Source organism: Myotis nattereri, assembly GCF_964212035.1.
Source record: "Myotis nattereri genome assembly, chromosome: 5".
NCBI lineage: Eukaryota > Metazoa > Chordata > Mammalia > Chiroptera > Vespertilionidae > Myotis > Myotis nattereri.
This window is the reverse complement of record NC_138080.1, coordinates 23,056,563-23,084,307: the sequence shown is the minus strand read 5'-3', so window position 1 is coordinate 23,084,307 and position 27,745 is coordinate 23,056,563. Positions and strand designations below refer to the sequence as shown.

The 27,745-nt window shown below is 59.0% G+C and overlaps 1 protein-coding gene across 1 annotated transcript in view; it reads left to right on the top strand.

Annotated features, from left to right (window-relative positions):
* The first annotated feature begins 440 nt into the window (after nucleotides 1-440).
* ADGRL1 (adhesion G protein-coupled receptor L1) overlaps nucleotides 441-27,745 on the top strand; it is a 41,501-nt gene continuing 14,196 nt past the window's right edge. Inside the window, exons 1-4 of the mRNA XM_081091459.1 lie at nucleotides 441-532; nucleotides 14,246-14,410; nucleotides 17,916-18,129; nucleotides 22,514-22,623. Coding sequence (XP_080947585.1) covers nucleotides 14,341-14,410; nucleotides 17,916-18,129; nucleotides 22,514-22,623 — 394 coding nt within the window. The 5' untranslated portion in view covers nucleotides 441-532; nucleotides 14,246-14,340. The remainder of the gene's footprint in view (nucleotides 533-14,245; nucleotides 14,411-17,915; nucleotides 18,130-22,513; nucleotides 22,624-27,745) is intronic.

The following is a 27,745-nucleotide window of genomic DNA, read 5'->3' as shown; positions in this document are numbered from 1 at the left end:
GACCCGGAGCTGCGCCGCCGGGCGGCGGGGGGCTGCAGGGGCGCCCCTGCTGCCCCGTTAACCCCGCGGCGGCCGCCGCCGCCCCCGTCCGGGGGGGCTGGGAAGTCTCCTGGGCGCACACGTGCCACCTCCGTCGGAGCCGCGAAGCTGCGGGGGAGATGCAGGCCGCGGCCGGCACCGCCTCGGGGGGCTCCGCCTCGCCCCAGCCCCTGGAGCTCTGACGCCGCCCCCGCCCCGCCGCCTCCCTCCGCTGGAGGGGCGCGGACCCGTTCGCCCCCTACCTCGAGCCGCCACCGCCGCGCGGGGCCCGCCTTTGGAGCTCTGTGATCCTCATTTTTTAATTTTTTTTATTTGGTTGGTGGCGGCGGTGCTGGGCCAGAGGAAGGAGGGGACACGGAGGCCGCCCTCGCCCAGCCACCCCTCATCCGTTTCCCCCCCGCCCCGATTCCGGGAGATGTGCCGGGCGGGGGGTCCGGGTTCGCGGAGCCGCAGGAGAGACGCGCAGGGCCCAGCTCAGAGCGGCGCTGGACAGGTGAGTGTTTGCGGGCCCCGGGCAAGAGGGTCGCCGCACCTGGGCCAGGTGTGCGGGCCAGGAGGGAGAGGATGGCAACCTGGGTCTGTCTGGGCCGCGAAGGGGGAGGGGATTCTGGAGCCGCTGGTCACCACACCGGCGCCGGAGGGAATCCGGAGCGGCCCGCACCTCACCCCCACCGGCGATGGGCCCGGGGGGAGCGGCCCCCACGGAGCGCCGGGCGCTCCGGGGTGCAGATGGCCGGCCGCGGGGACCCTGCGGGGGGAGGGGACGGCAAGTGTGCCCGCGCGTGGCTGCGTGTGCCCGCGCGCGCACCAGCCTTTGTGGGGAAGCGGCGCGGCGGTGCCTGCGTGTCCCCGGTGCGTGTGCGCGCGGGTGCCTGGCGCCCTGTTTGTGTAGGTGTCTGGGTGGGAGCCGGAGGGTGCGTGTGCGCGCCGCGCGCGGGCCCGGGCCCCGGAGGAGCCTGGCGGAGGGCTAGCACCGCAGGATTTCGGGCCGGGGGTTGTTTTTCTCCGGGAAGCGGAGGCGCGGGGTGTAGGGAGGGGTCTGTCTGGGCGCCGCTGTCGGGAGGAGCGGTGCAGCCGGCAGCGTCGTCTCTCCGTGGCGCTCCGTTGAGCGTGGGAAGCTGTCAGGATGGACCCACTAGGATTCGGGCTTCGAGGACGAGCCCACTCCCGACACCAGGTGTTGGGGTTTCCATCGCCATCCTCCCACCTGAGAGTCCTGGGACTGGAGTCTGGGCCGGAAGGGGGTGGGGAGCGCGGTGTGTGCCCCAGGTGGGGCCAGCAAATGCCTCCCAGCGCCCCCCCCCCCCGGCCCCCGCCTAAAGGCAGCACCCGCCTGTACGTGGCCCCGCCAGCATCCCGGTCCCGCTCTCCAGGCTCGGTCAGCACCCGGGCGCATCCTGCCCAGGCCTCGCTGCACCGCACTGTCCGCCTCTTGCCCCCAAGTCCTGGCCGCCGCCTGAGGCCGGGCCCCCTTTCTTCCCGGGTCTGCAGGACCCTGAGCCTGGGCTCGTCTGCCCACAGCCAAACATGTGGTGCGAGGGGAGCGGGGGAGGGGCGCAAAATGGCTGCCAAGATGGCTGGTCGCCTCTGCCCGCCTCCCTCCCTCTCTCCCCTCTCCCTCCATCTCTCTCCCGCTCTCTCTGCCTCCTGGCTTGCTCTGCTTCCTCGGCTGCCAGGAGTCACCGTCCAGAGGGGGTTGGACGATGTGGGCCCAGGTGTGCGGGGCACCTGCGGGGATGTGTGCTCGGGGCCCGCTGACCTCAGATGCTGCTGGGAGAGGCCTCTGGTCTCCCCTCCTCGCTCCTCGGGGGCTGGCGGAGCCTGTAGCCTGACCCAGACCCAACCTCCCCACCCGGGCTGTCACCCGGGCTGTCACCCTGCCCTTCGCGGGTCTCCCAGGCTGGCACCCCGCATTGATCACTGGGTGTCAGGGCGCCCCACAGAGGGACCGGCTGTCACCCTGCCGGCCCAGGGCCAGGGGCTCAGGGCTCCCTCCGGTGGGCCCGGGTCAGGCCCCAGCTGTGCGGCCGGTTGACTGCTCCTTCCTCCCTACTCCCTTCCTACTAATGTTGAATTTATTACTTAAAAGTGGGATGAAAAGGGGGAGAATAAGAGAAGGAATACAACCTTCATTATCATATCGAGAAAATTATCCGTGATTTTCCTAACTAGCAATTTGCCTGCCATGCTGTTCAGAACTGACTTGCCCATTAATTACAGAGATGAAAAATCATCTGGAAAGAGGAAAAGGGAACTAATTCGATCCCTGGCTGGCGATAATCTCACCCATGCACTGAGCCACACGCATGCCTGTGCACATGGCAATGCCAGCCCCCTTGCTGGCATCCACACCTTCCTCTTCCTCCATCTCAGTGACCTCCTGCAGGGCCTCAGCGCACCCCATGCTTGTCACTCCTGCTCTCCAGTGCCCTGCCAGGCCTGCCCTCCCTCCACTGGGCGCTGGTCCCAAACCCCACTCGTGGAGTGGGGAGTTGGCTTAGGGCTTGATCACTGATGGTGCACTGATGTCTGCCCTTGGGTGTGGAGATGGTGCCCAGGATTGGGGGAGGGTGGGGAGCTGGGGACCAGCGCATCTGGGCTGTGGGCCCTGTAGGGAGGAGGTGGAAAGCAGGAGACTCAAAGCCCAGTTCTATTCCCAGCCTGCCCTGGGGAACCCCTTCTCCTAGGGAGAATCCAAGGAGGACCCCGTGAGTATGTTGGGGAGGGGCTGGCAGGCGCCTGGCGGCTCCTGAGACTGGTTGCATCAAGGCCTGGGCTTCCGGACGGAACACCTGTGTGCAGGGCTGTGTGTCACCTGCATCTTACGTGTCTGCCCTCCCTGCGCCCCCGGCTGATGGGAGATGGTGTGGCGCTTCAGCCCCAGCGTGGGCATCTGGAGTTGGGTTTTGGATCCCAGGAAGTTGCATTGCTATGCCCTCGAGTGAGTGCCCTTAATGGGGAATGGGAGTGGGATCCCTGTCCTCCCCCCCATTTGCTGGCCACTGGGAGCTCCATCGGGGTCTCTGCCCCACTCCTACCTCTCCAGTCAGACGGGTGGCCAAGGACACGGAAGGCTCTGGTTTCTGTGTGGGCTCCTCTCGCGGATCCGATTTCCAGACGCCAGACAATTCCCTCCTCCAGGTCCCTCCGTGGGGAGGTGGAAGGAGGGGCTCCCGAGATGGTTCCCTGGGTCTGGAACCAGACCTGATCGCAGTGACCCTGGAGGTGCGTGCTTGAGCCAGCATCCCTCCTGGGCGGGGTGTTGGCCACCCTAATGAAAGAGAAAAGTGGGGTCCCAGGGAGGGAGAAATCTAGTCCTGTCCGCCGTCCGTCTGTCTGCACCTGTGTGTACCTGTTCTGTGAGTGATGGGGTGGTGACCTGGCTGAACCAGCGTGGCCACGTGTCATCAAGCTGATCTATGTTCATAGGGGACTCCTGTGTGCTGGTGTTGGTGAGCTTTGCAGAGGGGCTGGCCCTGTGTTTGTGTGTGTGGCTCCACGTGTGAGCAGCTATGTGTATCCTATGTGCACCTGCAGGTAGGTACCCAGGTGTGTGTATCCTGGGCTCCTGGGAATTAGGCCAGGCCGCCTCTTTAGGCAATCTGTGACTGTTTGCCAAGTGCCTCTCCATCAGGTGCCCTGCTGGGAATGCCATGGGGACAGTGGCCTGGTCCTGCCTCATGGAGCTCACAGTCCACTGACACATAAAGGATTTCAGTCAGTGGCTCATATCATAGGAGTTGGGGAGAAGGCTTGTGTCTCCCCCTTCAGAGCAACCAGGGTCCCACCTGGGGAGGAAAAGCCCCAGACTCGGGCAGCAGCCCCTGCATTCGAGCACTACAGCAATCCCAGGCCTGGGCGTCCTGGGGTCCAACTCCCCAAAATCTTCCCCTTTGCCCCCTCTCTCCTTGCTGCTTCTCCAACGTGCAAAGTATGATTCTACCCCAGGACCTTTGCACTGGCTGTCCTTCCATCTGGGCCCTCACCCAGATATCTACAAGGCTTTTGCTCCCTCACCTGCTTCAGCGGTCACCTCCCCAGTAAGTTTTACCCCATGGAGCCTGTTTAAAATTGCAGCCTTTCACTCACTCCCTTGACTTTCAATAGCACAGATGGCTTTTCCCACACTCTGTAATTTCCTGATTTGTCCCACCTCTTTGTTTATTGTTTGTCTCCCTGACCAGGATCCGAATGCTCAGGGAGTTTGTTACTTGGTTTTTGTTTCTGGATCCCAGGTGCCTAGACTACCTGGCCCACAGTAGGTGTTCAAGAAACCTCACCTGAGTGAATGGGAGGTGGCCTCATAATGGACCAGAGACCTGGGCAACTCCCTTACTTGTGCATAGCGAGGGTTTGCCATGGCCCTGGACCCCTCAGGGGAATTGAAGGCTGCCTGTCATAGGCCAGGCTAGACCAGCTCTGCACCTGCCCCCGGGCACACCTGAGCAGACTGTCTCCGAGGTGGCTCCATGGTACATGCGGGCGAGGGTGTGTGAGTGGGCAGGTGCTTCCCTGTGGGGCTGTGTGTGCTATGGAGTTTAGAGCCCAGAGGAGGATTTTTTTGGGGGGGGGGGGCCTGCCCTTGCCAAGTGTAGGAGCCCCAAGGTCAAAGCCTGAGCAGCCCCTCCCCCACCTCCGGGGGGGGGGGGTTGGTACTGAGCCAGCCTCTCATGAAATGGGACCTGTTTTTTGGGTCTGCTCTGGCCCTGGGGACCTAGCCAAGTAGAGGCCCCTTCCCATCCTCCAACTCCAAAATTTGGGGAAAATAAAAATTTTAATAAATAGATATTGAGGCTAAAAATAACCCTGCCCCCAGCCCCCCAAAGCTAAAAATACCAAGGCCCCTTCCTCAGAGGCTAAGATACCCAGGGCTCCTGTCTGCTGATGGGGAGGTGGTCCAGGCAGGTGAGGGGCCCTGGGCAGTCTCTCAGCCATGGCAGTCCTGACATTGGGGTCACATCATTCTTTGTTGGGGGCTGTCCTGTGCATCATAGGACGTTTAACAGTATCCCTGGCCTCCTCCCGTTAAATACCCGTAGCACCCCCCTCCTCCCACACACATGCCCACACCTAACACCCTAAAGACGTCTCCAGATATTGCCAAGTGGCTGAGGGTGGGAGCAAAATTGGTCCCCCTTTCCCCATCACCTCTCCCCCCACCGGGTTGAGAGGCACTGCTCTAGATCCGGGATTCGCAGACTCTCTCTGTGAAGAGCCGGATGTAGGTATTGGAGGCTTTTGTGGGACACTTACCAACTCTTGCCTGTTCTCCTCCTGCCTCTTCTCAACCCTTTAAAGTGGCAGAACCATTCTTAATTCTCTGGCTGTTCAAATCAGGTTGAAACCGAGCCCTAGGTGGTCAACTCCTGCCATAGAGCACCCCCAAACTGCTCTTGGTAATGGAGGTTGGGGCTCCCGGGGGTGCACCCTCAGCAGCAGAGGGGCAGCCTCATTTGGGGTGAGTGCAGTCTCCCTGCCCTCCCCCCTCCCTGCTCTCCTGTGCTCACTCCCCACTGTCACATGGGTTCCCTCACCAGGCCCCCCCCCCCACACACACACACACGGGCTGCTGGCACCCTGGTCCCACCCTTTGTGGTGGGGCACACAGGAGCCTCGCCTGGCCAGCCTGCAGGAAGGATAAAGTGGAGGGAAGGAGCGTGGGAGGGAGGGGCCCACCTTGAGGTCAGAAAGAAGGGGGGTGTCGCAAAGGCAGCAGTTCTCAACCTTTGGGTCGCGACCCCTTTGGGGGTCGAACGACCGTTTCACAGGGGTCGCCTAAGATCATCGGAAAACACATGTATAATTACATATTGTTTTTGTGATTAATCACTATGCTTAAATTATGTTCAATTTGTAACAATGAAATTGGGGGTCACCACAACATGAGGAACTGTATTAAAGGGTCGCGGCATTGGGAAGGTTGAGAACCACTGCTCAAAGGGGAAAAGGAAAGATGTTTCAAGGCTGGGCATGCAAAGAGGAGGCTGGAGGCTGGAGGCTGGTCGCTGGTCTAAGGGGCCAAAGGACTGAGTGTGTGAGGTTATGCTTCTGTTTGTTCCTGGGGATGAGACCTGTGGAAGGGTTAAGGCCCACGGGACAGGGTCTGAATGCCCGGCATAAGCTACCTTTGGCTGCTGTGTGGAGCACTGCAGAGGGCAGGAAGGGAGGCCAGGAGGCCAGCAGGAAGAGGAGGCAGCTGTCAAGGCAAGGGCTGCAGTGAGGGCCTGGAGACATTAGAGATGGGCTGGTATGAGGTTTTGAAATCTGAGTTGACATGAGTTGGTGGATGGTTGGCCGGAGGGCAGACAAAGGGGGGATGGGAGAAACTGCAGGTTTCTGGTTTTGACAGTGGGTAGACTGGAAAGAAGAGGGTGGGAGTGGGGAGCACCCACCACTCTCAGGCCTCCCACCAGCCCCCCCCACACACACACACACAGTCTAATCACCCCTTACCGTCAGGAGTCTGTGAACACCTGAGTCAGATACCATCTCTCTCTACTCAGGACCTCCCTGGCTCCCATCTCACTCAGAAAAAAAAAAACCACAAAAAAAAAAACAAGTCAAGGCCCTGCATGGTCTGCCCTGTAACCTCCCACCCCCCTTTCTTTCCCCTCTTCCCCTCTCACCAGGCGAAGCTACATTCCACATCCTGCCTCAGGGCCTTTGCACATACTGTCCCTGCCACTTGGTGGGATGGCTCACCTCCCTGAGACCTCTGCCAAAATGTCACCACCTCAGAGAGGCATTTCCTGTCCATAACCTCCACCTCCAGCTCTCCCCTTCAGGCTTATTTTCCCCCAAGGCAATTGTGACTCTGGGTAACTAGTCACTGAATGGATGACCTGTTCTCTGGGTTTGTTTTGTCTTAGTTCATTAAACAAGTACACCCTCCTGGCCCAGGCCTAGGCATGCAACAGAGCACCAAGCAACCATGATGGTAGTTTCCCTGGAGCAAAAGGTGGAGGCCCAGTGGACTGCAAATGTGGATATAGGGAGAGACCTACGCAGACCCTGTAGGCAGAGCCTGGGGAGGAAAGAGAGTGGGAGGCCCAGCACTGTGTGTGTGTGTGTGTGTGTGTGTGAGAGAGAGAGAGAGAGAGAGAGAGAGAGAGAGAGAGAGAGAGAGAGAGAGGAGATAGATAGATATGGGGGTGGGGGTGTGGGGCTGAGAACAGGCACCTTGGGAGGACAGAGTAGAGTAGGTGATGACAAAGTGGCAGGAGATCAGGGCCTGAGACTCTACATTAGGACTGCGAGGCAATGGGGAGCCATGGAGGATTGCAGGCAGGAAGGGACATGCTTGGGCTTTCATTTTGCAATAGGGTGGAGATTGAATAGAGTGGGAGTGGCAAATGGAGGGGGAAGCCCCTGGGGAAAGGGGATACTCTGAACAGTCCCCACTCCTTTGCAGCGCAGTGCCACTCAGCAGCCAACATTATCTTTTAAAACTTACAAGACAGGTAGACCCCACCCAGTGGTGTTTGCAAATAAATAAGATGCATGGCTGGAGTGCGGTGGGATTTTAAAGAGCCAGAACGGGCCCTGGCTGGTTTGGCTCAGCGGATAGAGCGTCAGCCTGCGGACTGAAGGGTCCCAGATTCGATTCCAGTCAAGGGCACATGCCCAGGTTTCGGGCTCGATCCCCAGTAGGGGGCGTGCAGGAGGCAGCCAATCAATGATTCTCTCTCATAATTGATGTTTCTCTCTTTCCCTCTTCCTTCCTCCCTAAAATCAATAAAGATAAATAATAAATAAATAAATAAAAGCCAGAATGGGACGTAGGAGTGCTGGGGCCAGCAGGGCCTCCCTGACCTGGAAGAGGGCCACCAGGCTGGTGCAGGGGGAGAAATGATGGGACTGGACCAGGGAGGTGGCGAAGGGGTGGGGAGAAGTGAACAGACTCTGAAGGGGAGGCCACAGGAGCTGCTGGGGTTGGATGTAGGGGTAAGAGAAGAGGGTTCCGGGATGACTGTACAGTTACTGAGCGCCTGGGAGGATCAGCTGCCTGCTGCTGAAATGTGGGAGGATGGGAAGATGAATGTTCAGCAGGGATCCTGCCTTCCCTGAGCCCACAGTTCCCTTCCGGAAGGAGGGCATGTCCTGGGCACTCTCAGGGCAGTGGTTCTGTCTGTGCGAGGTAGATCTGTTAGCCTGGAATAGGGATGGGGAAATGGTCTCAGAGAGGCCAAGAGCCCTGCCCAAGGCACCACAGCAGATTCAGACCCAGGGCCTGCCCCTTCCCCACTCTATCATGCCTGAAGACTTCCTGGAGGAGGAGGGCCTGTGAGCTGGGCTCTCAGGCGGCTGAGTTTGGGGAGGGCTTAATCTGCCAAGGATGGAACAGGGGATGCTGTGTGGAGCAGGGCACTAAGGGCTGAACACCCCATTGTCATATCCCCCCTCAGGCACTCAGACTCCCACCCACTTGAGCACAGAGGGTTGCTATGGCACCTGCACTCCAGGGCAAGCTGGAGGCGCCCCCTCTGCTCCAGCTTCCCGTTCTCCTGTCACCTGACTACCCCATCCCAGGGCACCCGAGGACAGAGCCTGGGCTGCAACACCCACCACTGGGTAGCCCGCTGTACCCCCACTCTTTGATTTGAGACCGATGGGATCAGGTGCTCAGGCACCAGCACTGAGGCAGGTGAGAGGCAGGTGGGCCACCTGCCTGACCTGGTAGCCGGACACGCCTGAGGCCCATTCCCTCCCTCAGCATGAGGGCAGTGAGCCCCGTTTCGCTTGGGTTCAGCTGGGGCCACTCAGTCACTGAGGTTCAGGTTGGCGACAGATGCAGATCCAGGCTCACCTGGCCCTGAAGAGAGTGGAACCTCCAGGACTGTCCAGCGCTGAGGACTCTCAATCACACAAATGCAGTGGGAGCCTGGAGGGGGACTCCTGGCCCCCAGGGTCTCCCCAGTTCTCAGCGCCCAGCCTGCAGGGCCAGCCTGCCTGCGTTCAAAGCCCCCTTAGCAGTTGGGTCTCCCTGGGACCTCACCTTCCTCATCTGTAAAATGTGGGTTACCCCCCTTGACTCAGTCCTGAGGACGATTAGGTGAGGTACGTGGGTGGGGTGCTCGCACGGCACAGTGCCAGCTGCTATGCCTGGCATCTCGGGTGGCTCAAGCACTGGAGATGCCAGCAGCCCCCACCGCCCTGCAGTTTGTGAAAGGTTCCCCGAAGTTGCACAGTCCAGGGTCCTGCCCCTGTCTGCCTCCCGCCTCCATGTGTCCTGACCCCTGTGTGACTTTCCTAGGCCGATAGGACAGAGTACCCTAGACTAGGCGGCTTTAATGGCAGAAATGTGTGTTCTGACAGTTCTGGAGGCTGGGAGTCCAAGATCAGGGTGTTGTCAGAGATGGTTCCTTCTGGGCTCTGAGGCGGGAATCGATCCCGGGCCCCTCCCCAGCTTCTGGTGGCTGCCGCAGTCCTTGGCGTCCCTTAGCTTGTAGAACCATCACCCCGACTCTGCCTCCATCTTCACGTGGGCTTCTCCCCAGGGGCATGTCTGTGTCCTCACCAGCCCTACTGGTTAGGGCCAACCTTAAGGACCTCATTGTAACTTGATTACTTTTTTTAAAAAAATTGATTTCAGAGAGGAAGGGAGAAGGAGAAAGAGAAGCATCAATGATGAGAGAGAATCATTGATCGGCTGCCTCCTGCATACCCCCTACTGGGGATGGAGCCAGCAACCCAGGCCTGTGCCCTGATTGGGAATCCGAACCAGGACCTCCTGGTTCACAGGTCGATATTTAACCACTGAGCCACACCAGCTAGGCTTGATTACTTCTTTTAAATAAGGTCCCATCCTGAGTCCTGGGGGATAGGACTCGAGCATATCTTTTTTTTGGGGGGGGGGGTAAAATTCAATCCAAAATAACCCCTCTGAAGGTCCCAGGGATGATCAGGCCTGGGTCTCAAAGGTGGCTCCCACATACCCACGCCTGGCCTCCCACCTAGGTGGGCACAAGGTGTCAGGTGAAAGGTGGGCACGAAGTCAGGCCAGGAAGGGAGGGAACGGGAGCCGCAGTGCCGAGCTCCTGAGCTGGGGCCGGTTCTGGGTGTGCATGGGGCTTCCTGGGCTTCCAGGGAGGAGCCCTCAGGAGCAGCAGGGCAGCCCTTGGGGGACACTTTGTCCCCCTGAAGCATTGGTGCCTCGCCAGTGTGGGCCAGACTTGGCCCAGGTTGCAGGGCACATGCCCCGTCTCCAGCTGCCCCCACTACCATCCTTTGTCACTCATCTTAGTTCATTTGGTAAATATTTGTTTGAGGACCTACTGCATGTCCAGGCGCCAGGAGACGGTCTCAGGAACTTCCATTCTCCTGGGGGTACAAACGCAATCCACGCTACACAGGTAAAGTCACCTGGGGAGACGTGCTGCAGGGACACGGCACTCACCATGTGCCAGGTGCGGCCCTAAGCGTTTCACATGAATGAATCCACCTTATCGCTCGGCTATCCTGTGAGGTATCCCCGTTTTACCAAGAAGGAAACAGGACCTAGGAGGTTACAGGATGCCGGGGACCGGGTGGGCAGGCACAGACTCGGGGTGCTGTGATCCAGGGCGTTGGAGGCCCGTCCGCGCCTCTGAGGGGTGCACATCTGAGCTGAGACCTGAGGGATGTGGAGCTGGAGACACAGGCAAGGCCTTGTGGTGGGAACCGGTGGCGGGAGCATGCGGGGAGGGGGCAGGAGTCAGAGCACGTGTGGCCTCATGGGCCGTGGAGCCGGAGCTGGTGCAGGGGTTTAAGCTGGGGAGCGATCTGTCCAGATTGCCTTTGACAAGACCCCTCTGTGGAGACAACCCAGTGTCCGTCTTTGGATGATGGATAAACAAAAGGTGGTCCATCCAGCAGAATATTACTCCGTCATAAAGAGGAAGCTCTGACATGCTACAACTTAGATGAACTCGAAAACACAACGCTGAGTGAAAGAAGTCAGCACAGGGCTGTATGATCCTATCGCTACGAAAAGTCCAGAACCGGCAGGTACATAGCGACGGAGGGCAGGTTAGTGGTTGTCGGGCTGCGGGGAGGGGAAGACGAAGATTTTGCATAAGAGGCACAGAGTTTCTGTTCGGGGTGATGAAAAAGTTTTGGAAATAGATAATGATGTTGGTGGCACAGCATTGAGAATATAATTAATGCCACTGAATTGTGTGGTTAAAAAGAGTGATTTTATGATATAGCTCCATAATTTTTTTTAAAGGCCCCTCTGTCTGCTGGGGGAGCCTGGAGTCTGGGAGTAAGAGAGGCTGGGGTGCAGGAGGACAGAGGTCAGGGCCATCGGGGCAGACGGCGAGCGCAGGTCTGGAGGGGGCTGCCAAGGATGGATGGGCCTGCAATGTTCTGGAGGCGCAGACCCAGGACTTGCTCCTGAACTGCATGTGGGGAATGAAAGACAGAGGAGCCAAAGGACTTTGACGGAGGTTTTGGCCGAAGGACTGGAGAGGACGGTGGGACGGACCATGCACTGATTGATTTGGGGGCCTTGTTTTGGTCTGGTCAGGCTGAAGGTGTGGTGGAGACTCATGGAGGTGCAGTCCGTGAGGAGGGAGGCAGGGCTGGAGCTCGAATGTGGCCGTGGTCACAGTATAAACAGTGGCTAAAGCCGTGAGGCTGGTTGGGATCCCTGAGAGCGGGTTAAGGACAAGGAAGAGGCCTGAGGACTCCCGCTGGGGCCCCAGAGTCCTGGGGTGCAGCCTAGAGGAGGGAGAGGAGCCACCCCTCTCAGAGGGATGCTCCCTGGGCCTGACTCATGCCATGCTGTGGACAGCACCCTCTGACGGGTCCCAGCTGAATAAAAAGAAATAAATAAATAAATATTCTGTCAACATTTATTTGCTCTTCCGCCCTGGCCCTGCCCCTGGACCCAGCCCCGCCCCGGCCCTGCCCCCGCTTAATCGCCAGTCCCTTGTCTTCAATCTCTCATCTCCACAGACAGCTGGTCCACCTGATCACTCTGACCCGCCGCCCGAGACAAAGTCCGGGCTTGTTTACGCAGACTGTTGTCCTTACCAGAACCCCGCAGACTCAGACTGCTTAGGGAACTGGGGTCAGGGAGGGGAAAGGTCAAGGTCAAGGTCACACAGCACATAAATGGCCGTCAGGATCCAGACCCACATGGGTTAGCTGTCCTCAGCCCAGCCTCCCCAGCATTAACCAGCTGCTCACCAGTTCAACTGTGTCAGGGAGGGAGTGTCCATCAGCCTGGGTCAGTGCCCCTCCTGAGGCTGGGAGGTGGGGTGGGGTGGGAAATGAGGTGGTTAGGAATGCCCTTCCCCCAGGGTAACATTGTGAAATGAACAGAAAGTGTCACAGGCCAAGTCTGGTCAGGGTTGTGGGAGGAGACAGTTTTGGGCAGCAGAGGGGAGGTTTCCTGCTACGGGGCAGGGAGGGGGCAGAGAAAGCCGCTGTAGGCACGGGCACCGGGACTCAGGGCTGTTCCTGGGAAGTTGCTGTCCCATTTCACAGGAGAGGAGACTGAGGCCTGCCGGGGGAGGGGGGGGAAAGCTGCAGCAGGTATGCGGGACCCTGGGCAGCGTTTCAGGCAGAGGAAACAGCCCGGCCACGGCTGGGAGGGTTGGGGGGAGAAGCGGCTGGAGCACTGTAGGAATGGAAGGTTGGAGAACCTGGTGGCCCAGGTCACCCCCAGCCTCGACCCTGGTGAGGATCCGAGACCCCAGCGGAGAGCAGAGGGATCTGCGTCATTAAATGATCCCTCAGCACTGGTTGGGGGGTGGGGGGCGGACCAGGACAAGGTCCGGTGCGTCAGGGTAGTGGCTTGTTTCCGGTGGTGGCCTCGAGGGCCAGAAGTGGGCGGATTGGTGAGACCCTGGGCAGGCAGAGCCCACATGATTGCTGACGGAGCTCATGAAGGGGAGGGAAGGGGCAGATTCTTAGGTTTGGGTCTGAGATTCAAACAGATATTTGCCACTGTGTGTCGGGCTGTGCTAGAAGCTGGGGGTGGGGATGAGCGAAACAACACACGGATCCCTGCCTGTGCAGGGGCCATTCCGTGCGAGCTCGGAGATCATTACTTGTGAACAAAGGCCCACAGGAGGTGAGGGGGGGAGGGAGTGGCCATGTGGATAACGGGCGGGCAGAAGGTGGACGCCGAGGAAGGGAGGCCCTGGGCAGGGCTTGGTGAGGTGGAGGAATCGCAGGAGGCAGGGGTGGCGGCACAGAGGAGGGGTCCGAGACCCAGCGGGGTCAGTCAGCAGGCTTTCGTTTGGGGGAAACAGGAGCTGGGCTCTGCTGAGAGAGCCCAGACTGGAAGTAAGAGCCTGGGGAAGTCCTGGGTGGTTGATGGTGCTGAGACCGTGGGGCAGGCTGGGATGACAGCGGAAGACGGAGCGGGGGTTCCTCCGTCACAGGGCTGGTGAAAACACGGTGCTGGCCCTCCCCAGAGAACGTGTTTCCAGCCAGTTCCTGGCCAGGCTGGCGCTGCTGGGCCCGGGCCACACGTGGCAAACTGGGTGTAGATACAGCAAAGGGCCGAGGGGGATGTGGGCAGGCACCCTGAAGAGCATCCACGGGAAACCGAGGCAGCGGGAGTGGGAAGGAGTGACTGCGAGGAGGAAATAAAGGGCCAGAACCGAACGCTGTGGGGGGGCCGCTATAGGGCAGGGCGCACGACCCTCAACCCTTCCGGGCCCTGAGGGGGCTGCACTCCCCCCTCCCCACCTGCCTGTCTCCAACTAACCCTCCCCCTGCCCCCCGAGTCCCCTGGAGACAGTTGTCCCTGGCCCCCAATTTGTGGTCCCAGCAGCTACCAGAGTGAGAGAGACAGGAAGTGGGGGGCTGGGGGCGGGCCTGGATTCCTGCCCGTGATCCTGAGGGGGAGGCTGCACGGGGAGCCGGGATGCCTGGTCCCCACCCTGGAGCTCTGCTGGCTGAGGAAGCCTGGCTGGGGGACCGATGGGCAGGGTGGGATTTCAGAACGGGGAGGAGGCCTCCAGAGGGCCCCTTTCCCCAGGACGTAGGGTCTGAGGCCTGTCTGGTGCCATCCCAACACCTGTCACCAAGGGGGCTGTCCTGTCTGCTGGGGTCAGGGTGAAAGCATGTGAGCCCCGGCAGCTTCTGGCCGGGGGATGCGGCTTCTGTCGGTGGAAGTGCTGGACGCGGACGGGCCCCTCACGGGCCTGCAAGCCCCTTCTCCACGGCCTGTGGAGGGATGGTCCCCCCTCACTCTCCCTGTCCTCCCCAGGCTGGTGGGCCAGGCTGTGGTGCCCGCCTGGTGATGCAGGGCAGGGACCCCTGCACAAGCCACTGAGAGCTCCGAAGACGTCCGCGGCCGCTGCCATGGCCCGCCTGGCCGCCGTGCTGTGGAGCCTCTGCGTCACCGCCGTCCTGGTCACCTCGGCCACCCAAGGTAGGTGCTGCTGGGCCGCGCCTCCTCCGCGCGGCCGGGAGAGCGGGTGGGGCCCTGAAATGCCTCCGGACGACTTGGTGCAGCCCCTACCCCACCCGCACCTCAGGAACCAGGCCAGAGCGAGGCTTGGTGGTGACACCCCGCCAGCAACACCGAGGGGGCCCTGGCCCCTCACCTCCAACACCCAGGGGTCCCAGAGCCTGGGAGACAGCCGGAGGCACCCTGGGACCGGGACCGGCCTTCCTGGTGATCTGAGGCCCGTGTGTGTGGTACCTGTGGTTACATCTGGAAGAGGCTTCATTAAAGCGTGCCCGTTGGCATGTATGTAAAAACAACTAATGGCTCAGCTCGGCCCTGTGCCGGCCCCGGGACCCTGTGCATGCCACCATTAGTGCCCCGAGCGCGCCCGTCCACCTCACCAGTTACTCAGCTCTGGTCCCCATGGCGGGCAAGGGCAGAGCAAGGAGGGAGGCAGGGAGAAGGGGCCTGCTGGCCTTGGCCTTGCCCTTGCCTGGGGCACGCCCCCTGCCCACCCCTCCCAGCCCTGTCTGGAGGGCACTGGCAGTGGACACTGCCTCCCAGTGCCCCATCCCATAGCCCCACCTTTAGAGAGCCACACAGGGAGGGCTTCGTTCAGCCATGCCCAGGGCCTTGGCATTGCTCTGGCCAGCTGGTAGCCTCTGCTTGCCCGGTGCCCATGTTCTCTGCCCATCTGGGTCCTGCCCCGTGGTCCCAGCTGGTACAGGAGGGGCTGCTTCCACCCCCTGGACCCATCTGAGCCAACCCTCCACCCCCGGCCTGCCTCCCAGACCCAAGAAGGGCTAAAATTAGCCGTGGAAGCAGATGGTACTGGAGGAACACATGTAAAACTTCCCCCCAAGTGGGACAACTCCCCCCAGAAAACCCCAGGGCCTGGCTGCCATTCTCCATGGGTCCCCAGCCAACAGTGGAGGGACCCGATCTTCGGAAAGAGGCCTGCTTAGCTCTGCTGCCATTGTGCACTGGTGCCTTCTCTTCATCTGCAAATGACAGCGGTCCCCACACTGCAGCCTCTGGGCCACTCTGTGCATCCCCGCGTCCCTCCGGCACCAGCAAGGCCTGGCTGGGGCGTGTCTGGGAAGGTGGCTGCCTCAGCAGGCGTGGGCCCTGCCAAGCCCGCTCTGTCCCGCAGAGACGGGCTGCCTTAATCATCCTAGTAGCAACAGTAATTAGCACCCTGTTGCCTCGCTGCTGCATCCACCGCGCCCCTCCCTCAGCCTGGCTCTGTGAGGTGGGAGCTGTCAGCTCCCGAGGGAGGGGAACAGGCACAGAGGTGGTCAGTGACTGGACGAAGCCACCGGCCAGGGAGTGGTGGTGCTGGGATTGAAACCCATCAGCCCAAGCTCTCAGTCCCCACACGGCACAGGATGGGGACTGACATGTGACGATGCTGGGCCTGCTCACGGTGTGCTCTTTCGTTTTCACACACCTGGGAGGGTTTCCCAGGTGATAATGAGGAGGACCCTTCTGGTGGCGCCCTCACCATTGGCAGTACCATGCTCAGCACTTCCTTCACAAACATTCCTAGCACAGAATCCTCACCGCACAGCCCTGGGCTATGGTGCCCATTTTACAGATTGGGAAACTGAGGCCTGGGGTGGCTGTCCAAAGGAGTGTGCATCAGAATTGCTGGTGGATGCGTAGTTCCAAAGGCTCCTGGCTTTCCCCCGAGATCCTGATTCAGCAGGCCTGGGGGGAGGTGGCCATAGTTTGCATTCGGAACGACCAGCTGCCCTGTGGTTCTGGTGCTGCTGATCCCTGGGCTGCAGCACGAGAAGACCTGGGGCTAGGGACACCCCTGGCCTGTCTTCTGGGAGGTGCCGAAGTCAGGCTCTGTGTTTTCTTCCAGAATATGAGTTTCTACCCCGCCCCCATGCCTCTTCTCCTTGTGTGGGGTGGTGTGAATTTAGGGCAGCACCCAACATCACCCTCACTTTGGACACTAACTGCAATCAGGGGTCCCTTAGACCAGCGGTCGCCAACCAGTGGTCCGCGCCCTTAGAAGGACGCGGACCACTGGTGGTCTGTGAGGTCCGAAAGGTTGGGGACCGCTGCCTTAGACCATCCTCAAGTTTGATGGTTTGCCAGAAGAACTCAGAATTCAGAAATGCTGTTAAACTTCAGTTACAGTTTATCACGGTGAATTGATGCAGATTAAAATCACCCAGGAGAAGGGGGGCGTGGGGCAGCAGCCCTCAGGCAAGTTTCATCACGGAGCTTGCAGTTGCCCCCTCTCCCTCTCGGAGTCGTGGGCAGTGTTAACTCTCCTGGCAATGCTGGGCGGCAGCACACCTGTGCACTGCCAGCCTGGGAAGTCCCCCGAGCCTTGGGATTCACCATCTTTCCTGGGGCTCTGATCACCCACCTGGCTGACCTTAATCTCCAGTCCCTCCAGAGGTCAACTGATACTTCATGACCCAAAGCTCCCACCCAAACCACATTGTTAGGTTACTAGGTCGGTAGTGCTGCTGTAACAGAGTACCACAGATGGGCGCTTACACAACAGAAATTTATTTCCTCACAGTACTAGGGGCTGGAAGTCCAAAAATTAAGGCGTTGGCAGGGTTAGTTCCTTCTAAGGGCTGCAAGGGAAGGATTTGTTCCAGGCCCCTGTCCTTGGCTTGTAGATGGCCATCTCCTCCCTCTGTCCCCACATGGACCTCCCTCTGGTGTGTCTGTGTCCAAATTCCTTCTATTTTTATTGGATGAAATTCATGCACAGGTAGGGTCCCTAGGCCTGGCCTTCCTTCGTTCCTGTGCCGCCCCCTGGTGGTCAGCGCATGTCATAGCAAGCAATGGAACTCCCGTAGTGGTCTGCAAACTGCGGCTCACGAGCCACATGCGTGAGCCACATGCGGCTCTTTGGCCTCTTGAGTGTGGCTCTTCCTAAGCCTTAGGAGTACCCAAATTAAGTTAATAACAATGTACCTACCTATATAGTTTAAGTTTAAAAAATTTGGCTCTCAAAAGAAATTTCAATCATTGTATTGTTGATATTTGGCTGCCGACCACTGCCCTAGGGGACACTTTGCATAGTAGGCTTTTATATATATGATTAGTGCCCATCTTATTGCCTCCTTTTAACTTGGTTATCTCTGTAAAGACCCTGTCTCCAAATTCGGTTACATTCTGAGGTCCTATGGGTTAGGACTTCAGCATAGGAATTTGGGGGAGGGGGCACAGTTCAACCCCTAACAGTTAGCACAGACGATCTGGCATGGCCCAAGGCCCCCAGGTGAACAGACACTCTTATTAGGCTGAACATTCAAAAGGCTTGGAGGGCCCTCCCAGGTCCTGAGGCAAAGGCCAAATTCTTTTTGAGCAGGTTAATGACTTGCAAAGCCCATTTTACAGATGAATAAAGCTGTGCCTGTGTCCCAGGTCCAGCTAAGCTGGAGATGGCACCTCCTCTGCGGGTCTTCACTGCCTTCCCTGTGCCCTGAGCATGATGTGCCCCCTCCCACAGGCCTGAGCCGGGCTGGACTCCCATTCGGGCTGATGCGCCGGGAGCTGGCATGCGAAGGCTACCCCATCGAGCTGCGGTGCCCAGGCAGTGATGTCATCATGGTGGAAAACGCCAATTACGGACGCACAGATGACAAGATCTGCGACGCTGACCCTTTCCAGATGGAGAACGTGCAGTGCTACCTGCCGGATGCCTTCAAGATCATGTCGCAGAGGTGAGGGCCCCACCGGGCTCTCAGAGGCAGGGTGGAGGCAGTTCCCGGAGTCCTTGAATCCAGTGCCTGTCCTCCGTGCACCCCAGGACAGTGCACCCTGTTCACCCTCCATCTTCCTTTATGATTTCCACACACGTTTCCCCGAGCACCTTCCGGGTGCCATGTGAACAGCCCCCCCACACCCCCCCCCCGGCTTGTCTCCCTACCAGTCTGTACCCCTTCCCACACACCTACACTCATGAGCCTGATGCCTCCAGAAGCTCACACCAAGATTATAGGGAGGCGGTGAGGGCTTGCAATGTAAAAGCAATGGCAGGACAGGGTGAAGGTGTTCTGGGAGCTGAGGCAGGACCCAGAGCCTGGTCCGGCTTCCCTGAGGAGGTGGCATCTGAATATGGATAAGTGCATGTGAGAGAGAGAATGTGAGTGCCCGTGTGCGACTGTGAGAGGGGGGTATGCCAGGCAGAGCACTGAGTGTTCAAAGCTGCAGGAACCTCTCGCACACCCACAGCCAGTGCACCTCAGCTGCTCAGTGCTTCCTTCAAATTAGACTGATTGGACCACTGTCCATGCCCCGCCCCTTACCTGCTCCCTCCGCAGCAGCCAGAGGGCGTCTGTGAGCACCTGAATCTGGAAACATCCCTGTTCTGCTCAGAATCCTACCTCATTCCCGGCTCACAAAAGCCCAAGCCTTCCCTCTGCCTGCAAGGCCTTGCTCGCTCTACCCTTTCCTCTCCAGCCCTCACCTCCTCCGCGCTCCCCCTCTCACCCACCTGCTCCTCACACCTCGGGCATCTTCCCCGAGGGCTCCTGTGGGCCTCCTCGTCGGCTGCAGAACAGCCGCTGGGCTCCTCCTCCCTCCTCCCGCTCACTCAGGGAATTTCCACCCACCTATCCTCCTCCAGGGCAGCCCGACCACCCTCTGAAACCACAGCGCCCACTTCTCTGCTTTGTTTCTCTCCTACCCGGACTTCCATCTGCAGTCCCATCAGATATTTTGCCTCTTTATGTGGTTTCTGTCTTCCCTCCCTGGGCTGTCAGCCCCACAGGGACAGGGAACTGTGTCACTGCTGTGTCCGCAGCAGCAGGCACTCACTGAATTTTTTCCGAATGCCTGTGAGAATGCAGGACTCACTCCGAGCCCAGGGCATAGAACTGGGAAAGGGAAGGAGGGCTAGGGCCAGCAGCTCCTTGAATGCTGGCAGAGGGTTCTAGAATATGTCATTGGGCAGGGGCCCTGAGAGTTTGGGGCACACAGGACAGGTGTGGGCAGATGGCTCAGCCTGGTTGGCCAGGCTGGAGCTGCCTCATCCCCTCCCTTGCACCTTTTCTCTCCCCAGCACCCACCCCCCTCCAATAATCTTGCCCCCTTCCCCCTCCCAGTCTCCCCTGCAGGGTGGTGACGGCCCAGCCTCCCAGTCTCCCCTGCAGGGTGGGGACGGCCCAGCCCCCCAGTCTCCCCTGCAGGGTGGTGACGGTCCAGCCCCCCAGTCTCCCCTGCAGGGTGGTGACGGTCCAGCCCCCCAGTCTCCCCTGCAGGGTGGTGACGGCCCAGCCCCCCAGTCTTCGCTTGGGCAGTGCTCCCTTCTCCTTGGAACCTTCTCCCTCCCTCCTGCTCTCCAGATTCTCCCTGAGGGTTCATTCAGCACTGGCACCGGGGTTGGTGGCGTCTCCCAGCACCCAGCACAGCGACCGGCCCAGTTCCAATGGGTTGTCAGGTTCAGAGGGGGGACACCGAGCAGGGTGGCCACCGGGGCTGCGAGTGTCCTGAGGCCGCAGCTCCACTGTCTTAAAACCTGGAGGTGAGCCCTGGCCGGTTTGGCTCAGTGGATAGAGTATCGGCCTGCGGACTGAAAGGTCCCGGGTTCGATTCAGGTCCAGGGCACATGCCCAGGTTTCAGGCTCGATCCCCAGTAGGGGGCGTCCGGGAAGCAGCCAATCAATGATTCTCTCGTCATTGATGTTTCTATCTCTCTTTCCCTCTCTGAAATCAATAAAAATATATATATTTTAAAAATCTGGAGGTGCTTTTTAAAAATTTTTATTTTATTTTATTTTAATCCTCACCCAAGGATATCTTTCCATTGATTTTTAGAGAGAGTGGGGGAGAGAGGCAGACAGAAGTATCGATGTGAGAGAAACACATGGATTGGTTGCCTCCTGCACATGCCCCAACCAGGGCTCAGGCTGGGGAGGAGCCTGCAACCTATGTACATGCCCTTGACCAAAATCGAGTCTGGGACCCTTCAGTCCACAGGCCAATGCTCTGTCCACTGACCCAGACTGGCTAGGGCAACCTGGAGGTGCTTTGTATCAGTTAGGGTACAGCTCACTGCTCTGACAGAGACACCCCAGAATAAATACAGTGAGGAGCTGACGAGACCATCAGCACCCGCTTCCCTGTTTGGTGTCTCCTGCACCCATCTCATCCCCCCTCGCTGGAAGGCCAGCAGCTTTCCCTTTTCTTCTCTATATGGAAGTGAAATTCACATAACATAAAAATCACTATTGAAGTGAAATATTTAGTGGCATTTAGTATGTTTACAAGTTGTGCAACCACCATCCCTACCTAGTTCCAGAACATTTTCATCACCCCAGGAGGAAACCCCGTACCCATTAGCGGTCACTCTCCATCCCCCTCCTCCTGGCAGCTGATCTCCTCTCTGTCTCTGGATCTGCCGATTCCGGACGTTTCGTGCATGTGGAGTCGTGAGGCGTGGCCTTTTGTGCCAGGCTTCTCTCATGCAGCATCTTCTGAAGTTCATACACATTGTGGCCTGTCAGCGCTTCAGTCCTTTTTATGGCTGAGGACTATTTTGTTGTAAAGATGGACCACATTTTGTTCATCCATTCGGGTATGATATTTGGGTTGTTTAAGCACTTGCTTTCGGTTCTTTTGGGAATATAACACGAGATGGAGTTTCTGGGCCAGAGGTAACTCTCCTTAACCTTCTGAGGCCAATGTGCTGTTTTTATTTATTGTGGAAAGTATTTCAGATGTCCCCCTTTTATCCATTGACCCTCCCCCCAGGCCTTCACTACACTATTGTCTATAAACATGGAACGCCCCATGAATTTGCATGTCAGCCTTGCACAGGGGCCGTGCTCATCTCTGTACCGTTCCAATTTTAGTGTATGTGCTGCTGAAGCGAGCCCCAGTGTCTGTTTTTCTTGTTGTTGTTGTTTTTAATATATTTTTATTGATTTCAGAGAGGGAGGGAAAAAGAAACATCATTGATGAGAGAGAATCATGGATCGGCTGCCTCCTGCACGCCCCCTCGTGGGGATCGAGCCTGCGACCCAGACATGTGCCCTCGACTGGAATCGAACCCGGGACCCCTCCGTCCCCAGGCCGACGCTCTATCCACAGAGCCAAACCGGCCAGGGCACCAGTGTCTGCTTTTATTTATTTATTTTTTAATATATTTTTGATTTCAGAGAGGAAGGGTGAGGGAAAGAGAGACAGACAGAAACATCAATGATGAGAGAGAATGATTGATTGGCTGCCTCCTGCATGCCCCACACTAGGGATCAAGCCTTCAACCTGGGCATGTGCCTCGACCGGGAATAGAACCGTGACCTGGTTCATAGGTCAATGTTCTACCACGGCGCCACGCTGGCCAGGCCAATGTTCTGTGTGTTTTTCCTTCTTTTTCTTTTTTTACTCCACCCCCACCCCCTGCCGCTCTAGGCCCGCTACCACTGTGCGCCTGGCCCCAAAGTTCTGTTTTTAAAGAAGGGTTTTGAGGTGGGTGGGTATGAGCAGATCCTCATTAGTTAAGGGCAGGACTGAAGAGAGAAGACACAGGCGCCCCCCTGCCCCATATCTGTCAGGGAGTCCCCCAAAACTGCTTCCTGCGCACCCACGATCAGGTCGAGGTCCTGCGGGCTGAGACCGGGGCTGCTCCAGGACACAGACCCTGACTGTGGGGACAGACAGCAGAGAAACATCTTTCATTATTACATTTTAATATGTTTTTATTAATTTCAGAGAGGAAGGTGAGAGGGAGAGAGAGAGAAACATCAGTGATGAGAGAGAATCATTGAACTCTTCCGTGAACAAAGGAGGGGCTTCACAGTCAATTGAGGGAAAATGCCAAGGATGCCATAGCACCAGTGCTGGATGGAAGCCATGAGGGGTGGCTGGGCAAGCAGTTTATAGTGCCCTGCCCTGGTCCCAGCCCTGCGCTTCCTGCCATGCTGGGGTGGAGAGTAGAAGAAACCCTATCTAGTGGAAGAGAGAGCTGGCAGGAAGCAGAAAACAATATCCATGAAAGGCTTTGGTCTCCATGGTTCCTTCCAAATTTGGGGGTACCCAATCTTCTCCTTGCTCTGGAGCCCCCAGTTCTAGGCCTGTCTTCCCATCTCCGTCTTTCCTCCACAGGTGTAATAACCGCACCCAGTGCGTGGTGGTTGCCGGCTCCGACGCCTTTCCTGACCCCTGCCCTGGGACCTACAAGTACCTGGAGGTGCAGTACGACTGTGTCCCCTACAGTGAGTCCTCTTGTTCCTCATGCGAACCCGGGCCCTTCCCCTACCCAGAGTGAGCGAGGAGGAGACACCTTGACTCGCCACACACACGCACATGCACATGCACGCACGCACGCACGCACACATGCACAAGGGGCCAAGTTGGGGCCAGGTGCGTGGGGGACAGTTGGGCCTGTTCCCTCGCTCCCACACTCCCTTTTTCTAGTCACCCTTGTCCACACCCTAGCTCCCCCGCCCCCGCCTTTTCCCCAGCCACCACCCAAAACTGTCCTTTCCTCAGGGCCCCTTCTCCAGCCCTTGTCACCCTGGCCCCCTGGCCCTGCTGCTTCAGGTGCCCGGGCTCCTTTACACATTCCTAGGCCACACCCCACTCTGCTTGGCACACTTACATCTCTCCCTCAACCCCACTGCCTTGTCATCCCTCTGCCCCCCTCTTCTCTCATCCCTTCCCTTCCTGGCCCCCCTCCCCCCACCACACACACACCTGTCCTTCCCTCTCACTCACCACACTTCTCTCTGAGCTCCCTCTCCTTCCTCTTCACCCCTCGCTGCCCCCTCCTGCCCTTTCCCCGTCCTGGAAGCTGGACTTTATGTCCACGGAGAGACAGGCCACTGCTGAGGCCTCGTGTTGGGTTCGGTGTGAAGGGCTGGGGCGTCTTGTCTTCCACGGAGTCCCATCTCCTGGTCGGTTTGCCCATCACCAGAATAGCACTTCCTGTTTGCCAGGGAAGTGCCGCCATGGTGCACGGAGGGAGGCTCCCAGGCGGACCTGGGGAGCCAGAGGCCTGGCTTTCTTACACCCGGTGAAGGGCAGCTGACAAAGACAGGGTCTCTCCTCCTCGGCACCCACCTTAGCATCCTCCTCCTCACTCCCTCCACCTCCCCTTTCCTTCCCCAACCCCCAGCTTCACTGAGCCAGGAGGTAGGCTCCAGGCAGAGGGGGGCGGAGGCAGGGCCACCAGAGTGTGTGCGTGTGGGGGGCAGGGGTGTGGGGGGGGCAGGGGTGGGGAACGGGGGGCCCTGTGACTCTCCCTCCTCTCCCCCTCCCACTCCAGCCTTCTCCCCAACCTTTGATTTCTCCTCGCAGGTGATGATCTACACTGGCAACAGCATCGCTTACGTGCTTCCATCACTTTCTGCTTTTACTCCTCACCCTTTCCTTTCAGCGACCAGGCCTCCAGCCACCGCCCGAGGGGGACGCCTGACTGATCCCTGAAGCGTTCCCACAGCACTGGGGACGCTGCCCGCCCCGGGGCTGGGAGCAGGGAAGGAGGCAGGAGGTGGGGAGCTTAGCACACAGGAAATCGGCTGGTCCGGAGCTTGGCCAGGCTCTTGAATTTTTCTGGCTCTGAAACTTGAGCAAGTGACTTCGTTTCTCTGGGCCGCCATCAGGGGCGGGGAGAGTGAAGCAGCCGGCCCAGGGCCCGCCTCAGAGCCTGCTCCCAGGGCAGAGGCGAATCCTCACCGCCCAGCGCCCAGGCCCACGCCTGGCTCAGGATGTGCTCAGTAGTGGTCCGAGTGCCCTGTCCAGCCAGCTGACCCTGAATACTCATCTGTGATGGGGGAAGGGACCAAACCCCTCCTGAGACACTGCAGGAAGAGGGAACATGGACAAAGCTCGGGCCCTGAGTCACAGATGTGCAGGAAGTGGTACCCGCTTTTGCCAGCATGTGGCCTCATCCTTGTTGCTTCCCCTCACCGAGCCTCAGTTTCCCCATCTATAGACCGGGTTCTCAAAAGACTGCCCAGGAAGTGCCTAGCACAGTCCCTGGCACCAAGTGAGTGCTGGGCACTTGGTAGTCATTGTTTCCGCTGTAACTACCAGTTATTGTTATTGCAGTTGGTGATCAGAATGAAACCAACAACTGATGATGCACCCAGCTCCTCCTGAGGCAGATGGGATGCAGGGCAGAGAAAAACCCCTTGGTCCAAGTGGAGTCCAAAGTGGATGCCACACAGGTAGAGAAGCAGGAGGAAAGCTTAGAGGGCCTTGGGAGGAAAGGGGTGGGGAGACCTCCTGGAGCCGACCCCCAGGTGGGCAGGAGCATGACCCACAAAGGCCAGGAGGTAGGCAGGTCAGCCCAGGGGATGGGCAGCCCCCAGGCTGATGGGAGAGAGCTAGCCTGAACTCGGGGGGAGATAGGACACACAGTGGTTGGGGGGGGGCGGGGGGGCCATCTGTGTCCTAGGCATGCAGACTCGTTAGCTCCTGGTCCCAGAGGGAGGGGGCTGGGTTAACAGGAGGATTGAAGCCAGACAGGGAGGCCGGACACTCGTCCCCAAACGTTTGCTGAGCACCGCCTGTGTTCCAGGCCCTGGGTGAGGCGCTGGGGGAGGGATGCAGCCGTCCCTCCCCTGTGGAACTCCCTGCTTCTCCAGAGAGGAGCTAGGAGAGCCAGGCCCTGGCAGAGGTTCCTGAGGGGCCAGGGCACCGAGCCTGAGGCTTCAGAGGCTGGGGTGATCCCAGTGCTGGTGCAGGCCAGCGGGGGGCGGGAGGGGAGTGTGGGGGCTACCGTGGGGCTGGGGCAGTGGGTGTGTGGGGTCCCCGCCAGACACACATTGGACAGGCCCGACTAACACTGGATTTGCCTTGCAGCTGTGCACAGTCTAACCATGCCCCTTCCTCCCCCAGGTACCGCCGGCCCACCAGGCAGCGGGTGGCGTGGAGCTCCTGGCTCCGGGGCCCCCAGGGGGGTTGCTGGGCAGAGAAACTGAGTCTCGGGGGAGCGTGTCTGTGCCACCTGCTGTCCTGCCCTGTGTGATGTCTCCCCACCCCAGCCTCTTCCCTCTCTACCTCTGTCTCCCCACCCCAGCTCTCTGAGGCCCAAGGGGGCTCTGCTTGTCTGCCTCTCCGTCATTCTGTGTCCAACTCTGCCACCCTCTCTGTGTTGGCTCTTTCTGGGTGGTGAGGGTTGGGGGGGACCCAGCTGCTCCCAGGTGGGGCCAGCACAGACTGGAAGGAGTTTAGCCTGTTCTCTCAGTTCCGGGCACCCAGGCCCGGGAGGAACCGGGCTTCCTTCCCTGGGCCCCTGGTTCTGGCAGGAGGGCAGCAGACAGGGCGAGGGGGGACCAGAGTGTCCCCCCACTCCCTCCCCGGTGCCCCCCTAACCAGAGCCTGCCTCCCAGCTGGACTCCCCCCTCCCATGAGGGTGCCCACGCACATCTGAAGGCATGGTCCTCCTGCCTACCTGTCTTCCCCTCCCCTGTGTCTCTCTGTTCTCTGTCCTGCGTGTGTTCCCCTCCCTGTGGCTGTCTCCCTCATGACCTCTTGCCCCAGCCCTACCCCAGAGGAAGGGACTTGGGGGGTGGGGGCTGAGATGATGCAACATTTGGGGTTGGGGAACCAGGAGTAAGGAAAGAAAGGAAAAGGGGACATGTTGCCAAAAAAGAAACAAAAGCAATTTAATCTCTTTTTTTTTCTCTTTTTTCTTGCACATTTTTTTTTCAATTTGTTTTCTCTCTCTCTTCCGATGCTTAAAGTAGAAGTGGAGCAGAAAGGTAAACGCACTGTTACCAATGCTAACCCCTAACTCACACTTTGTTTTACCTGTACCATACTTATGTGACCGCCCTCCCCTCCCGGCCCCTTCTTCTCCCACCCCCACTGGGTCCAGTTGATAGCTCCCGCCCCAGGTGTCCTCCCAGTGGGGCTAGCCCTGGTCCAGCCATGGGTGACTCCACCCTCCAGACACCCGAGGAAGCTCCTCTGAGTACGCGGGCAGGACCTTCCTCTCTCTCTCTCTCCCTCTCTCTCTCTCTCTCTCTCTCTCTCTCTCTCCCTCTCTCCCTCTTTCCCTCTCTGTCTTTCCCTGTCCCTCCTTCCTAGTTCCTGGCCCTTGCTAGGGGACCTGGCCTTCTCTCATACTTCTTTTGCTCCTTCAGGAGAAGTCTGTAAGCATCCTGGGTGGGTGGGGACTCCCTTTCCTGGTTCCAGACTGGGGGTGGGGTAGGGGGCACCAGGTGAACCGTCTCTTCTCTTCCTGCCCCAGCTTTGGTAACTCACGCCCCGTTGGGGGAGGCGGGATGGAGGGGACACCTTTGTTTCCGTTTGGAGAGCAGAGTCATCCTGTCCCTCAGGCTCCTGGTGGCTTAAGTTCCTTCTGGTTTGGTGTTGCCAAGGCCCAGAGCTGTTTTGGAGCACAGAGCACAAGTCTCCCCCACCCCTATCCCCCAACCTCGGCCAGTTGGGGGCCCACCCCTGGGGAGGGGTATGAACTGTCCTCAACCCTGGGAGGGCAGCCTGTCAAATGTGGGGGTAAGGGGGTGGGGGTGGGCCTGGTGGTGGGGGGATCGAGGGATGGGGGAGCATTTTTCTCTGGTTCTGAAACACTTGCGAAGCTGCAGTCAGGGTTTCTTCTGGGCTGTTGTGGTTAGAGGACCAGGGAGAGGGGGCGGGGACAGGATAGGCCAGGGACTTCCAGGAGCACCGTAATTTCTTGCCGGGGTTTAACCTCAGCTGGGGGAGCAGGAGAACTCTGTGGTGGAGAGGGCTGTCTGTCACGGAGGGGAGGGCAGGAGTTGGGGATGGTTGCTTTCTCCCCTGAAAGTTTTGGGAAACTGACAGCTCTGAGGCTGGCAACAGGGGAGGGGCTGGGTGAGATGCCTTTCCGTAGAGCTTTTGTCGTGAAATTACGGTGGTCTGTGGAGCCTCCCATTCGAGGCGGGTGGAGTGGGTCCCTCCAAGCTGCTCCCCTTCCCGCTGTCTCCCTCCCCCATCTCAGAGAGGCCCGGGCAGCCAGCCCATGGTCTGCCCCAAACACCCCGCCACTCGGAGTCTCTCTTTCCTGGAGTCTCTCCCACCCAGCACCAGACACTCTTCTTGCAGGTCCGGTGGTGGTTTGGATATGCAGCCCTGGATCTTTTCTCTCCAAGAGGCGGGGAGGGAAAAGGAGGTGTTGGGAGCTTGGTGCTAGGGAGGGGTCCTTGCTGGCAAAGGCCCCAGGCCCTTTCTCATCTTCTCCCCCTTCCCCAGGGTAACCTCTAACCACACTTTCCTCCTCCACACCCTTCTGACCAGGTCATGTTCTGAGACCTCCCACCGCCCCCCTCACACACACAGCTGGCAGGAGCCGCCCTGGCTTGGGGAGAGGGGAGACCTTGGCACAGAGGAAACTGGTGGAGGGAC